At 38.0% G+C, this 15,625-nt stretch overlaps 3 protein-coding genes across 5 annotated transcripts; 1 reads left to right on the forward strand and 2 right to left on the reverse strand.

Moving 5' to 3' along the window:
* The first annotated feature begins 541 nt into the window (after positions 1–541).
* znhit2 (zinc finger, HIT-type containing 2) lies at positions 542–2,600 on the forward strand. Its single transcript, XM_079599987.1, has 2 exons — positions 542–705; positions 790–2,600. The coding sequence occupies exon 2, from the start codon at positions 843–845 to the stop codon at positions 2,439–2,441; it is 1,599 nt and encodes a 532-aa protein (XP_079456113.1). The 5' UTR covers positions 542–705; positions 790–842; the 3' UTR covers positions 2,442–2,600.
* Positions 2,601–2,820: 220 nt separating this feature from the next.
* tm7sf2 (transmembrane 7 superfamily member 2) lies at positions 2,821–6,843 on the reverse strand (the record flags this gene model as incomplete). 2 transcript variants are annotated; one of them, XM_079599992.1, is made up of 11 exons in its annotated part: positions 6,623–6,843; positions 6,312–6,378; positions 5,994–6,190; positions 5,847–5,901; positions 5,216–5,410; positions 4,955–5,058; positions 4,262–4,381; positions 3,970–4,138; positions 3,815–3,895; positions 3,528–3,650; positions 2,821–2,981 (listed from the first exon to the last, which is right to left on the reverse strand). In XM_079599992.1, the coding sequence occupies exons 1-11, from the start codon at positions 6,710–6,712 to the stop codon at positions 2,821–2,823; spliced, it is 1,362 nt and encodes a 453-aa protein (XP_079456118.1). In that variant the 5' UTR covers positions 6,713–6,843. The 2 variants fall into 2 exon arrangements, with proteins under 2 accessions (XP_079456118.1, XP_079456119.1); XM_079599993.1 differs by having other exon boundaries at positions 6,602–6,723.
* Positions 6,844–6,909: 66 nt separating this feature from the next.
* On the reverse strand, positions 6,910–15,522 carry vps51 (VPS51 subunit of GARP complex). 2 transcript variants are annotated; one of them, XM_079599986.1, is made up of 12 exons: positions 15,462–15,522; positions 15,174–15,369; positions 14,839–14,968; positions 12,526–12,672; positions 12,139–12,358; positions 10,522–11,425; positions 9,581–9,796; positions 9,421–9,504; positions 9,189–9,323; positions 8,968–9,089; positions 7,745–7,832; positions 6,910–7,639 (listed from the first exon to the last, which is right to left on the reverse strand). In XM_079599986.1, the coding sequence occupies exons 2-12, from the start codon at positions 15,351–15,353 to the stop codon at positions 7,379–7,381; spliced, it is 2,487 nt and encodes an 828-aa protein (XP_079456112.1). In that variant the 5' UTR covers positions 15,354–15,369; positions 15,462–15,522; the 3' UTR covers positions 6,910–7,378. The 2 variants fall into 2 exon arrangements, with proteins under 2 accessions (XP_079456112.1, XP_079456111.1); XM_079599985.1 differs by having other exon boundaries at positions 15,174–15,512.
* Positions 15,523–15,625: the final 103 nt, after the last annotated feature.

Raw genomic sequence — 15,625 nt, forward strand, 5'->3', positions numbered from 1 at the left:
ATTCCACATACACAAATTATTAATTTCGAGTTATTTAATTGTTTACCTCGTAAAAAAAAAAAAAAAGATTTACAAAGTGAACTACACATTCTTAATTCCTATTACAATTATTCCATGGGTTAACCCCTTTGACAGATATACATTTATTTTTTTACATTAGTTCTTGCCCTTATTTTTTTTTAAAAACGTGTAGATTCCCCTTAGTTTATACTGACTTTATCTCATTTAAAACAGCCTCTGAATACAATTAGAAAGTAAATTATTACACACTTTATACATCCTCTGTGCAGTGAAAAAATCAAACTAAATCAACACATTTTAAAGCATGTAATTTTTTTAATCATATTTGTTGTTCCACATAGTAAACCTGATTTACAATCCTTATTGCTCTCTTCTATAACATATTTCGGATTTATTCGTTCAAATATTAAACATACAAGTATGAATACAGCAATAAAACAATACAAAAGAGAAAAAACGACAAATCTATCTGACTGTCTGTCAATCTGCGCAAATATTGCGCAGCCTTGACGTTTAGAGCAAAAGGAGGTGTGCGTCATCATGTTGCGACGATCAACGTAGTTCTAACGTGACGCGTCAGTATGAAAGCATATTATAAACATGCGCTGACGAAAAGATCCACTACTTTTTAAGTTTAATTGTGTGTGTGAGAGAACAAAGTGCCCATACACAGATTTTGTTCAGGTAAGATCAATACAAACAAAACTTTATAAGTAGTGCTGTTGATGTGTAAATGAATTTAAAGATGATATTACGTTTTAATTGCAGATCATAACTATCATAAGTTACAAATGGATTGTAACTCAGAAAATTAGCTTATCATGGATCCCGTTGTTAGACGTAAAATCCCTGCGTGTGTTCGTTCTTTACTCACTGATATTGCACCAAAGGAGGAAGAACACTTGAGCGACTGGCCAGAAACAGACTCTGACTCAATTACCACCAAAGATGGGATCGCACTTCCCAAAAGAGGGACTTCTGAACCTCTCCTGATACCTGCTAATGGCACAGAGGACGGAACTACTGATGGAAATGCATCATTAGTCAAGCCATGTGGGCTTTGCTTATCCAAACCGTCCTGTTACACTTGCCCAAGGTGTAACGTCCTGTATTGCGGACTGGCTTGTTACAGGAGTCAGAATCACTCCTCATGCTCTGAGGAGTTTTACAAAGAGTCTGTGCTTCTGGAGCTCAAATCACAAGGTGCCACAGATGAAGAGGGGAAAAGGAAAATGCATGAAATTCTGTCACGCCTCAGACAGAGCGCAGAGAGTGAGGGAGGGATGGAGAATTTATTAAGGAACTTTGGAGATGATAAAAATAGTGTGACTGAACAAGACGCACATGCGTTGGAGCTGCTTTCTAGGTTAGCAGAGATTCAATCTGGCGGGGATGAAAAAACTCAAGAGGTGCAAGAAATACTGGCGAAACTCGGAGATATTGAAGACGGGAGTGATGAGGAGGAAGCTGATTTAGCTGAAAAGTTAACCGGGCTGGATATCGACTTTCTTTCAGAGGAAGAACTCTGGTCGTTGTTGTCAGCCCAGGAAAAGGATAAATTTGAGAGTCTGGTGAAAGGTGGTGGCATCGGTGGGCTGGTTGTCCTGTGGAGCCCCTGGTGGGAACGGCATGAGAAGGACACTAAAGCACTTATAGAGGAACTTCAGTCTGAGAATCAGGAAGAAATGCACGATATGAATGAGAAAAAAGATGAAAAAATCAAGGAAGTCAGTCGCAGTAAAGCACAATCAGACAAAACACTAAGAAGCTCAACCCCTCCAATAAGTGCCAAAATTCCTCCTCTTCACACGCTATCGTCAAAGCCATCTCCTCTAGTGCGGTTCAACCTGATCAATGCTCTTTACGGTTACACCTTCTCCCTGTGTCTCTACAATGGAGACTTCTCAGAGATTCTGCTGGAGTTTTGTCAGGCGGTGCTTGCCATCTCAGAGGGTGTGGGTGGCGGACGGGTCTTCAACTCTGTCCCAGAGGCGCTTGACGCCGGGATAATGGCAGCATCTGCAGGAGGATACTTTGATTCCGAGGACCCTTTAGCTTCCCTTCGAGCTGTGGAAGCGGTGGCTCATATTCTGACTGGAGAGAGCAGAGAGGACACTGAGGGATATGCGCTGTCCGCTCTGTCCCAGCTGCGCACAGCTTTGAGCGAGGCAAAGGCTTCTGTTCCGAAGGAAGACGAGCAGACCAGGCGGATGTTTTTTCAAGCTGGAAGGAAGTGCCAGTTTTTTCAGTCTTGGGTGAAAGAGAATCCCAGAGCTTTGAGGAGTCTGGCAGGATGCGTGTGGATGGACTATGAGAGAAGGGAGGAGGAGAGGGTGACATTAGAGGTAGAGAAGAAACACTTGGAAGAGGGACGGGAAAAAAGTAGAGGTAAAGGTGCGTTGATAGAAGAAATTGAGTGAGATTGTGATTATTACTATATATTTGTAATAAGGCAATTATTTTTTAAAAGCATTTGTGTGTAATGTAATTTAAAGAATAAAAAAATTGTGGTTGTTGAGTATCCTTAAATGTCATTTATGCCACACTTGAAGATTCAAAAAGCACTGATGATATTAAAATGCTTTTTAATAATATAATACAACATATTTTTCATATTTAAAATACAAAAAAAAAAAAAAAACATTTGAATCTGAATGGATAGACATGTTATGAAGCAATATATTTTATCTTGGCTCAATGGATATCTGGTTCTCTTCACCGATGATGACACATCCACTTTTGTCACCCAAATAGTTGCACGCAACAATCTTTTGGTCGTTCAGAACACATCAGTCCGCATTAATAAATGAACGGGATTATTCTGTAGGGCACTCGTTTGCAGTAGGTGTCCCAGGCCAGTCCGTACTTGGCTCTGCATTGCTTCTCATCTCTGGCCTCTCGGTGGATGAGCAGAATGGTGAAATATAGGACATAGAAGTAAGGCAGAATATGTGACATTCCTAGGGAAAAAAGTGGAATAAACTAATTATATTGGAAGTATGATTTGTCTTACATTGCCTTTTATTTATTTTGATGGCAAAACATGGATAGTTTAAAATACAAATGGCAAACACCTAAGACATTTGTATTTAAAGTGATAGTTCACCAAAAGAAAAAATATATATATCATAATTTACATGTCATTCCAAACCATCTAGACTGGTTCATCTTCGAAACACAAATTAAGATATTTTGGTAAATATTGTGTTGTGCTCAGTGTATGTGTGATGGTCATTGTTTAGATGTAAATAAAAGCCTAAATAAATCTATTCATTATATAGCGATCTTATTTCTCGCAAGACTTGAATATAAACCGCTCGATTCAAATATACTTCTTTTATGACCAGTTTGATTCTAAGTTTTGGTTACCTGGACTTTTTTAATCGAGGAACAGAAACCTCTCAGGTATCATTAGAAAGTCTTACTGGTTTAAAATGACATGAGTAAATGACAATTTATAACTGAAATGAAGGACATCAGTTATTTATAATTTGCTCATCACTTACCGCAAGGCAGGGACCAGGCCAGAGCCATGAGAAGGTCCCCCAGGTAGTTTGGATGCCTGACAAACCCCCACCAACCTGACACCAGTAGCCGCTTTCCTGTTGCTGTGGCAATAGTTTCCAGGTCTACAAGTGAAAAGGGTGGATGAGAAAATGTATTTATATTGATCTGGAGGCCCTAATTGTCTCTCCAGTTAGAAAATCATCCTGTTTCATGAGTTAGATCCTGATAATGTATATTATGTTCACTGGATACAAACTCAAAAGTATGTAGTAATGCGATTACTTACGTTCTACACTTTTATGTGTGGGGTCTCTTCTGAACTGGTTTTTCTGAGAGTTGGACTTCCGGAAAATGAAATAACCCATTCCTGTGAACGATTAAAAAGAGGAAAGTTAGAAACTGTTAAACGCTTAGATTGCTGCAAAACAGGCTGTAGATTACCATTTAGAAGAATAATCCCTGCGGCTCCAAGAGTACTGAGAGACTGTGGGTGCACAACCAGAAACATGGCCTGAAGGCCATATGTGAAGGGAACCCAGGCCAGATCGCCAAACGCCAACATGAACCCAAATCCATCATGCACAATGTCCATAGTAGTAAGCACAGCCTCCTGCAGATACAAGGAAAAGTATAATGTGATGTATGTGGGACTTTGTCTACATGTTCCTAAAAGTTTCTTCCACCATTATAAATGCATTTCATAAGTTTTCAGACTAGACTAGTTTTGTCATACTTCATTCCACAGTGCATCTGTTACATAGAGGAGCTGGAAGCCGTTGACAAGCAGCATGGCAAGAGATGGAGAGTCCCTCAATTCAACTTCTTTCATTAACATCCCCAGGTTTATTACCACCTGAAAAACAATGGCACAAAATACATTTTTTTTAGAGATAGATAAAAATACTTCGGTGTTCATTTTAAAGTTGCATAACCTGAACCTGCAAGTATACTTTTATTAAGAAAGGATACATTCAATTTATCAAAAGTGACGGTAAAGACAATTGTTATATATATTTCAAATAAATGCTGTTCTTTAGAATTTTCTATTCATCAAAGAGTCCTGATCAAAAATGTATTAGTTTCCACAAAAATATTAAGCAAGCAACACAATTGTTTTCAACAGATAATAATAAGAAATGTTTATTGGGCACCAAATCAGCATATTAGAATGATTTCTGAAGGATCTAAATCTTTAGAAGGATCTAATGATGCTGAAAATTCAGCTTTGCCATCAGATAAAAAAAATAACATCTTAAAATATATTAAATTAGTAAACAATTATCTTAAATTGTAATAATATTTCACAATTTTACTGTATTTTCGTTTTAAAAAAACCCCACCATGTTACTATGTGCTGAATTTTTGGTAAAATAAATCTAGCCTTGTTGGGAATAGAGACTATTTTCAAAAAGATTAAAACTCTTACCCAGCCTATTAATCCAGGTCTTAGTTCACAGAAATATTTCAAGTCAAAGTCTCCAATGCGAGGGTTGAGCTCTCGACCCATGAAGAAGTCATACAGAGGATTTCCTACAAATGACAAAGAAACTGAATTGACACACAGTAGCAGCATCTGGAATACCTGAAAGGATTATGCATCAAAGAGGTCAAGTGACTGCATGCATAGTGAAACATTACCTATAGATAATATAAAAAATACGCTAAGTATCAGAACTGGTTATCTCACCTGTGTTTCCTCCAAGTGATAAAGCGTGATGAGGTGCCCAGAAAGAGCGGATATACAGGTACATAGACAGCAGGTAGGACAGCCCAATGGCACATACAGCCAGAGGCAAAATGAGCTCAAACAGATACCCGAGTGGCATTCCCAGCAAAACACATACTATCAACAGGGCGGCAGTAATGCTCAAGGCATGGAAACCTAAGAAAAAAATAAATACTATAGGTCAATTCATATCCACACATATACATACACACTACATTTCAAAAGTTTGGGGTCAGCCAGTTTTTTGGTTTCATGGTTTCCATAAAAATATTAAGCAACATTGATGATAATAAGAAATGTTTCTTCTTCACCAAACCAGCACTAGAATAATGAAGCATATTTGCATATGTAGCAAATGTATTTTATTTTAAAGCACAGTCCAGATATAGGGGGAAATCGGAGATTACTGACAAATGGAATTTGAACTTTACTTTGTATATTATAGGTGGTAAAAAAAAACAAGGACAAGGGGTCAAAGGCTATCCTGTTTCATTCATGTCAAAGACATGAAATGTACAAAAACTATTACAAATGTAAAGCAGCCATTATTAGCATTATTTCTATAACATTTCAGACAGCCAGCCTATATTACCATTTATGGGATATTTCAGTCTGGATCCATCTCTGAGGACCAATCCTTCAGAAACCTGTAAACAAATAAATGAGTGTAAAATCTGACAATCTTTCTTCAGAAAATAATCTAATGACTTTCAAAGAAATGAATGATACAGTATCTCACCTTCCCAATGGGCAGCAGGTAGAGAAAACTCTGCAGGGTGATCCAACCTACAACCAGAACCGCAGCCAAAGGGTCCCATAAATGTGCTGCGGGGGTTAAAGGAGGGGGCCACTGCAGGACACTGGCTTCTGGAGACCGACACACACTCAGGAGGTACAGAACAGTCAGAGGCAGGAACACAGGGATGCAGGTGGCACCTGGACAGGTGAAGAGAACAACTGATCTCAAATATTGCACAGAAGCCGTATGTAATCACACAATAGATCCATTATTATTACACATACACAAACATATGGATATATATAACAAATGTCTCACCAAGAGTACCCCCAAATTCCCTTTCAGCTGAATGTAATGCTTTGTGCTTGTTCGGCTTCATTTTTGCCTGTTTGGGACAAAAATGAGAGAAGAGGAGAGCACTTAGCAAGGCTGACAACAAATTCAGTATACAAGAATAGTGCATTATTTAAATGACATTATGTTTGTTAATATAAGGTGTGTAACGTTAAAAGACGCATTCGTAATATCAAGATTATTATCAGACTTAAGCGAATCCACCAAACAAAACATTAAAACACAGAAAATAAACAGTGTATTTTTCCTCTTACCTCGGTTTTTCACGAACTTACTGTAATATTGTATGGTAGCCGCTCATCATCACAGTTAATGACTGAGAAGGTGACGCCTGCATAGTTCCGCCCAGAACACGCTGTTTGCATGTACTGTCTCTGACCAATCAGCGCGTACCGCTGCTATCAGAAGAGTGGGGAGAGACAACCAGCGGACCAATCCGAATCAGAGTAAAGCGGGAAAACCCGCCCCTACTGCTTTCCTGACCAATGGGGAGAACGTTTACTCTGTCTTCATATTATTACAGTGAGACACGGTTAGATCATAGACTGGGTTAGACGCAAAGTTCTTTTTGAGCATTACGTTTATTAAATACACTATCCAGTTATGCAGATTGAATAGCCTTTAAGTTGATGAATACAGTAATCAACAATAAAATAAAAAAAATCAAACATACTGATTTGTTTTATGAACAAATCATCTTACCCTTAATATATAGTGAAATTTCAGTTAAATAAATGGCTTTATTTACTTTTACTGTTGAGTTGTGTTCATTTTGTGACTCTGAAAAATCATCTTCATAATCTACCTTTTAGCACCCAATGTTCACACATCTTCAATCAAATGACGCCCAAAAAAGTGCAATCTCAATCCAGCTGTAATAGGGTTCAATTGGAGATCACAGACTTTATATTCAGTGTTTAAGCGACCACATACAAGAAAACGTCAAATATACGTATTAACATTGTCCACCAATTGAGTCCAGTTTCACCTATGTGCAAACTAGACTGCAGATTTAAGGAAAAGCACCCACTCTACCCCCTCTCACAGATGACCTCAATGACACTTTGCTCCATTGGAGACGGGTCTAAGCAACGATGGGCGGCACTACCCACAATCTCATCCAACAGGAAGTGCACTAAGTTCTCATCAGACACAAACCGCCACAGGTACATCTGTAAGTAGTGGCAGTCCACTTGGATTTGCTGCAGTCCGTATCTGCCAAACGTACGGAGACGGACACATTCAAGGAATGTCTTCAGACTTATCTTAATGATGCCAGTTAGCACTGAGACCTAGGAAAGAAAACTGATTATATAGACTGAAAACACTCAAATCTGCACTGGTCAGTTAGAAAAATTACAGTAACAATAGTTAGCTAATAGTGTTTTGTTTTCTACCTTGTTGAACTCCACTGGGCTAAATATATCGATCCTCTCAGAAAATAGTTTGTGAATGTTACTGAGCAAGTTTGTGTCCATTGGAGCACTGGAACAAAAAAACAAAACAAAACATAAACAATATCCTGTATCAATGTGTGACTATATATTCCATTATACCTTTACTGATCATCTAAAGACAAAAAAGAAGGGGAAGACCTGACACCCCCCCCCCATCCTCCCCCCCCATCCAATATGATCATACAATAATAATATTCAAAATATAAAATTATATAATATAAATATTATTAAAACTGTACAAATTAAACAATCATTCCAATGAATAATATAATGCAATAATAATGTAAGTATTGTTGCAATAATACCGTAAAATGAGAAACACGCATATAATAATAAGTAAATGTATAATATTAAAGGACAAGTTCGGTATTTTACACTTAAAGCCCTGTTTACAGATCGTATCTGATGAAATAGAACGGTTAAGATTAAACTTTGGACACATGCTGCTGTCGCGAGAATTTTAGGTTTATATCGCTTTCCCCCCTCACCCCCACAATGGTTGTCTATGTGCACTGGCAGATTCCTTCCTAAAACACATTAAACTTTCGTTTACAAAGACGTGAAACTCACCGAGTGGTCAGGGGTGTTCACTGATATGATCCCAAAAAAAATCGCTGAAAAAGATGCTTTCCAACAGGTTTTATCGTAGTGTTTGTCCACCTCCATTGACTTGTATTGAATGTGCTGTGTGAGGTACGATATTCCTCCGCCGCTTCTTCTTCTGCTTCTTCTGTGTATTCAATGAAATGCCAGCGGTTTGCTTGCAATTGGCAAAGGTGCATTATCGCCACCAACTGGTGTCTATTATTCAAGCTCTCAACGGAAGAATCTGGGTGTGACGCGTTTGGCAAAATAGATCCACAAAAGCGAAATAAACCTAATAAACCGTTCTATTTCATCAGATACGGTCTGTAAACAGGGCTTTAAGTGTAAAATACCGAACTTGTCCTTTAATATTCATGGCTGTCTTCATTTATTTTTTTAAACGTTAAAACATAGAGCTTATATTTTACCGGAAAAATGCAGGGAGGCCCTAAAGCTTATATTTGTTTGACAACAGATTTATAAAAGCTTTTTATTACAAATTTGGGAAGATGGTTGACGCAGGTTGCATTTTCGAATGCACGTCATAACTTAGTCAAATTAGTGCAGTGATTGTGCACCTGGGTGTGTAGCTGGGTGCGTAGCGGATCTGCTGTCTTGAGCTGCTGTACACAGAGAATGTGCGTTTGCTGGAGTCACTGCTGTGCGCTTTCCTTACTCCTTCTTCATAAAGCAGTCCCACCTAGACATATGCAGGAAAGAGAAACATTACAGTTGGCTTGTGCAAATGATTACGATTTTTTTTGTACATGACATTTGGAACAAATGTTCGATGCATCACCTGTACATCAATAGAGGTAGTATCTTCCACCACCCTCTTCATTACAGCTCGAACATTTCTAGGTTCAATGGTGTTCACCCAGTCTCTTGTTTCCACGCTCTTCCTCAGCATTTGACTAATGATTAACCCCTGAACCTGTATCAAAACAAAACCAGCTCAACAAATGTTGTCCAGAAACAATCCTAGACCAAAATAAATTACTCAGAACAGCTATTAATTTTCTATTAACTACCTTAACATAGTGGTTCAGTAATTTCTGAGCTGCTTCTCTGGCCTCTGCACAAAGTGCTGTAACAGGAGTGACTGGAGTGTGGTGCTGTTTAGAGAGGAAAGTCAGCATGAGTAGTGCATTTAGAGTTTGTTTTTATCAGAATATAATGGATATGGAATACCTGTACAAGAAACTGTTCATCTGTGAGTGTGAGAATGTAGGAGATGGTGGAGGTCTCGTAGTCCAGACAGAGACGAGAGAGCAACAGAAGGAGGGCAGGAGGGGTGGATCCTCCTCTGTCACCTGCGCTCTCACAGTACTGCCGAGACGACTGGCAGATAAACTTAATAAAGCTCACCACCAGACCCTCACGCACACCCTGACTGCAAAACTCACCCTGAGAGAAACATACGAGACAGGTATTAGACAAACCACATGGGAACAGTAATATTTTAGGGTTACTGCACCCAAAAATGTAATTATTTACTCATCCTCGTGTCATTCCAAACCCGTAAGCATTTCGTTCATATTCGAAACACAAATGATCTTTAAAAAAATGTGTCACACTTGAACACCATTGTGCTCTTTGAAAATGTCTATATAGTTCTATTCAGTAATTTAGTGGTAGTAATACCATTGTATTGCGTATCATTTTCTTTATTTCTCCTTACTGTCTTTAGTTTGTTTAGACCGCAGAGGAATACAAGTGTGACAAGTGTGTGAAAGGTCCGATACTAAAATGTAAGTATTTTGTAATACAAGTTTTTAAGCTACATATATATACTTAATTCGGTAACACTTTACAATAAGGTTCATTAGTTAACATTAGTTAACTACATTAGTTAACGTTAACTAATAATGAACTGCACTTATACAGCATTTATTCATCTTTGTTAATGTTAATTTCGACATTTACTAATACTTTATTAAAATCTTGTTAACATGAGTTAATGCACTGTGAACTAACATGAACAAACAATGAACAGCTTTATTCATATTAACTAACATTAACAAAGATTCATAAATACTGTAACAAATGTATTGTTCATGTTAGTTAGTTAATGCATTAAATAATGTTTAATAAATTAACCTTATTGTAAAGTGTTACCCTTAATTCTTTACCTTGAAATAAGGCTTGTTGGAGAATGTGATGTCCTTTGCTGTGAAGAGATGCACTGATGCTAATACAGACTTTAACTGATTCAGAATAAAGTTTGATAAGGACATCAGCAGTTCTGGCAGACTGGGCGGGGCATCCTTGCTTGTAGTCCCTCCTACGAGAGCCCCACCTCCCGATGCACTGGCCCCACCCACTGATAGACGAGGGGCAGCCAATGCCTGTCTTACATCAGTAAGGCTGTCATGGTAGAAGGTCTGTAAGGCAGACAGGTACTGTTTGATTCTCTCTCTTGCTGCTCGCACCACTATCTCAGTTCCTTGGCTGGGCACTGCTGACCCCGGAAGTAGTTTGGATATGGCCTGTAATCTGCGATGAAATCGATCCAGAGCTCTCACTAACAGAGAGTTATCTCCCACCCCCTTCTCTTCCTGTATCCTCCGCTCCACTAGAGAGAAATACCTAGCAGCTAGATTGTCAACAAACACATGTAGCTTGCCGTTAGCCATCTCTGGGATGTTCTTCGAAGCTAATTCACCTTCTTGGGGACGGTTGATGAACAATTCTTGATAGGAGGCAATAACCAAACAGAGACTGCTGACAAACTCATTACACCCTCGATCTATGAACTCCAGAATGTCTGTTCCGGCCGTGGGGGAGAGGAATGGATTGAACACAGAGGAACTAGGAGATACAGGATTTGATCCAGGACTTGTTTTTTGGGCCGAGCCTCCACCAGTATCAGTAACCGCAGAGTCTTTAAGCTCCGCCTCCAGTCCCTGGAGCTCCGCCTCCAACCGAGACTGGGCGTGGCTGAGGAATTTGTCACAGAGCTCCTCCGCTGGCTCGTCCAATTGCAGAAGCAGCTCAACACATTCAGAGAGATCTTTAGCACTCGAACCTCCATCCCTGCAAGCAAATATTACCTTTACATTAATAAAGAACATGACATTAGATTTGAGGAGAGGCATGTACTGTAAAAAAAAAAACACTTCATCCCAGTGTTATAAAAGTATTAGTTGTATTAGCTTTTCATTTTATTTTTTCATTTTTTTAATAATAATAATTTATATAGCGCTTTTCTGGGTACTCAAAGTGCTCTACATAATTATGGCTTTGTTTTTATTTTTATTTAATTTGTTTTTTAATATTTCTATTTACATCTTTTAACTGTATTTTTAAGCTTTATTTCTAATTTTCATTACACTAATATTATCATTATGAAAATTATGAATATGGTAACACTTTACAATACGGTCTAATTTGTTAACATTAGTTAACGTGTTAACCTTTTAACAAACGTTAACGTTGTATATATAGAATTTATAATGTATATAAATACTTATTATTAATTAATTAAAGTTAAATTTATTCATCTAATATTTATATTTTATTTCAACTTTATTTCAATTACTGAAAATGATTTATAATAATTTTATTTACCAATAACAACACTGCTTCCCCCAGTTCATCTTGGTCATTGTATAATGTATGGTAGAAGCATCTCAACTTTGATTTGGGACCAAATTTCTTATGCTTCTTGCTAAATTATACTAAATATAGCATCTACATTTTTTTCAAAACTAATACAAATATGCAATGACATCTGAGAGAGCACAGACCTGAATTTCTGCCGCAGCTGTTGAGCGAGCTGCTCCATAATGACATGGCAGTCGTCTTGGATGCCCCTGAAAGAGGGCATATGGCTATACTGCTGCAGTACACACCGTGCCCTCCGGTGGGCACTCACTGCCTGGGCATAGGCCTGCAGCTCTAGACACTTATTAAGCCTTGCTGGCAGCTCAAACAGAAACTGCAACTTACGGAGGAGTGTGTGAACACCTATACAGAAGGTAAGAGATTGATGACTTGAGCAGAATTCTTTTAGAGCCTTTAGATCAATTGTATATGAGAGTATCTAATGTGATTTGAAGACATAATGGTTGTTATACTAGCAATACAAGGCTGTAAAATGAACCAGTCATGGATCATACATTTATTATTCATACCTGATAGTTTAGTGATCTGTGCATGCTGGCCCTGCAGCGTCCCACTAATGCAGGCACTAAACTCTGTGATAGCGGCCATGTTAGCCGACAAGCAGTCCATTTCATCTTCCATCTTCTTGAAGTCATTCTTCATTTTTCTGATTGTGTCTGTGGAAAGACAAATACATCATCAGAGAAGAGTTATGAATGATACAATGCTGTGATTAATGTCCAAACAAAACCATCAAAGGAACTTGAAGACCAGCCATGCAGGAGAAATGTCATTAAAGTCAGCATAAGAACAGAAACTAAATTTTCTTTTTTCCCTATTGAGATGTACATCGAAGTGAAATGGCTTCTCGAGCCAGAAAAGATGTAGGGCAGGACTTGATTTTGTCAATCAGGAACTGATTGGATTGTTAGATACACCTTACAGACTAACAGATGTGTTCAGAAAGCGCACTGCGTTTATATTATGGGCTCATCTGCTTGCCTGTAGGTGTATATTGAATTTGAGCTTTCAATATTGCCGTTTTAGTACATTATGGTAAGTTAAGCATTATTAAAGTCGGTATGAAACGCAAGTTTAGATAGTCTTTTCTTCCCTATTGGGACATAGCCTATATCCAAGTGAAACGGAGAAACGGCTTCTCGAACAAGAAAATAATATGGGGCGGGACTTTTTGTGACAGGAGATTGTCCCGCCCTCACGCCACTAAACACGTCATTTCAGAAGATTACGAGGGCACATGAATTACACAATAATAATAATGATGATTTGAAAAGATAAATAATTTAGGGCTGCAACAAACGATTATTTTGATAATCGATTAATCTAACGATTATTGGACCGATTAATCGACTAATCGTCGATTATATTGACGACTAATCCGTAAGTTTGGAATGATTATTCAGCCTTTTCAATAAGTTAAAACATTGAGTTATACATATTATAATCTTTAAAAAAAAAAAAATCACTTCAGCTTTTGAAATGGTGTTTTAATTAACTTTAATGAACCTCCAACTAAACAGGTCAACAAAAATAAATCAGCTGCATTGCAGACAAAAATATGTTTGAATGTAAATATCTCTTGGCAGGCAGCAGTATTAAGAGCTTTATTTCTAAAACCAAGTGTTCAGTTTAATGAAAAGCAGTAAGTAACTCGTGTCCTTTCTGCACTGGCTTTTTTGGATTTTCAAATAAGTGCTGAATTAAAATGAAGGAAGGTCAGCATATCAACATGTTCACGTGACAAGCTTGCTCTTTTTTGTGAGCAAATGTTTCCTGCAGCTGAAGATCCGTTCTGCTGGAGTGGATGTTGCAGGAATGCAAAGAAAAGATCTTTTTTGCAAAGAAAAAACATTTTATTTTAACTCTCTTAGTGATTAAACTGTTGTTTAGTCATCATCTTTACTGGGTTTTTAGTTTGAAATCTAGAAGCAATTCACACTAAGGTAACAGTTTAATTTGTAAACATTAATGTATTTACTAACATGAACTAACTAATATGAGCAGCACATTTGTAACATTATTAATTTTTGTTAACATTTTTGTTCATGTTAGTTAATTGTGTTTATATTAATGTAATAGCTAACGTATTTACCTAATAGTGTTACAATAATAAAAACAGCCCTGACTCCTAATCTCGATCAAGCTTTATTCTATGCAAAATAAATAATCACATTACTGTATTTATATTATAATTTTTAATATTATCACTTTTATTAATGGTAGTATTGCATTCTCTAATAAAGAGATTTACAACTATTTAGTTAGCTTCACCTGGAGATTGAACACTCACCTCTCACCGGCTCCTTTTGATCCGGGATGCTTTCTCTTAAGTGCTCCAACATATGTTGTGCTCCCGTGAAACGCAAGCTCAGCCTTGCATGTATTGCACATGACAGCATTTTTAGTTGGCAGTTTTGTGAAACTTTCCCACACCTTACTGGTCCGAACTCGTTTACACTCCGCCATAATTCGCCGTTTATTTACTGTCTATGTAATTCGCGCTGTTTTTTCTTCTACCGCAAAAGCATTTAACGGCTGCATTACACTCTAGCGCTACAGCGTCGTAGCGGTCAAAATGCGATATTGCAGGCCCATACATTGGTCACGTGAGATCAAACGACTACTCGACAACAAAGATATTTGTCGACAATTTTTTATTGTCGACGTTGTCGACTATGTCGACTAATCGTTGCAGCCCTAAAGGCACACTGCAATATTCCATGAAAAAAAAAAAAAAAAGAAATGTAAATTTTGATTTCCTGGTGATGGTAAATCTGAACAACATTCCATTCCGATATTTATAATTTCATCCATTTGCTAACCTGTGGCTGAGATGAACTTATTGTAGTTTTCATAAACCAGGGTTTGCATGTCACTGTCCAGAGATCTGATCTGCTTCACCATACAGCTTTCATGATCCATCAGCTCAGCCAGAGAACACTCCTGCCTCAACTGGGACAAACAAGACATTTCAAAGCCAAACCACAGTACATTTTAACCTTCTATTATAAAATACAGAACATGTATTGGAGAATAATGTATATGATATAAACAAAGTGACCGCATACTTCCATGCCACACTGCTGACGGATGTATTGTGTAAGTTACACACCTCTAACAGTAACAAACAATAAGCACTCACTATTTATCACAATACCTTATTTAAATAAATCTCTGGGTCGAAATGGGGTCCGTTTATATCACACGGACCCAGAGACTCGGCTTGTTCTGCGCCTTTTCCTTCCTCATTCAGGCCGTAGTAGAGCTTCAGCATATTATTGTGAACCCGTCGACGCTGGGCCGGGTCCGAATCCGGTGGGGTTGTAGCTGAACTCATTTCCACCACAGCTCAACTATAGCCAAAAGTCAGAACGAATAGGACTTTAATTCATGAATGAATGACAGATGTCAACAACACATCTGTTGCAAGAGCTCTGGTTGCTACCTGCCAACTCAGTTTGTGTATGGAGCTGCTGATCTGATCCAAAATGGCACTACTGTAGACTGTATTTCAAAATAGAAGTCCGGGACTCAAATTTTTATATAATAAAAGCAAAAATGTACTATTTGGGCCCATTTTTATTTGGACCAAATAGTAGTGTTCTTAAT

Source organism: Phoxinus phoxinus (genome assembly GCF_949152265.1).
Source record: "Phoxinus phoxinus genome assembly, chromosome: 23".
In the NCBI taxonomy this organism is placed as follows: Eukaryota; Metazoa; Chordata; class Actinopteri; order Cypriniformes; family Leuciscidae; genus Phoxinus; species Phoxinus phoxinus.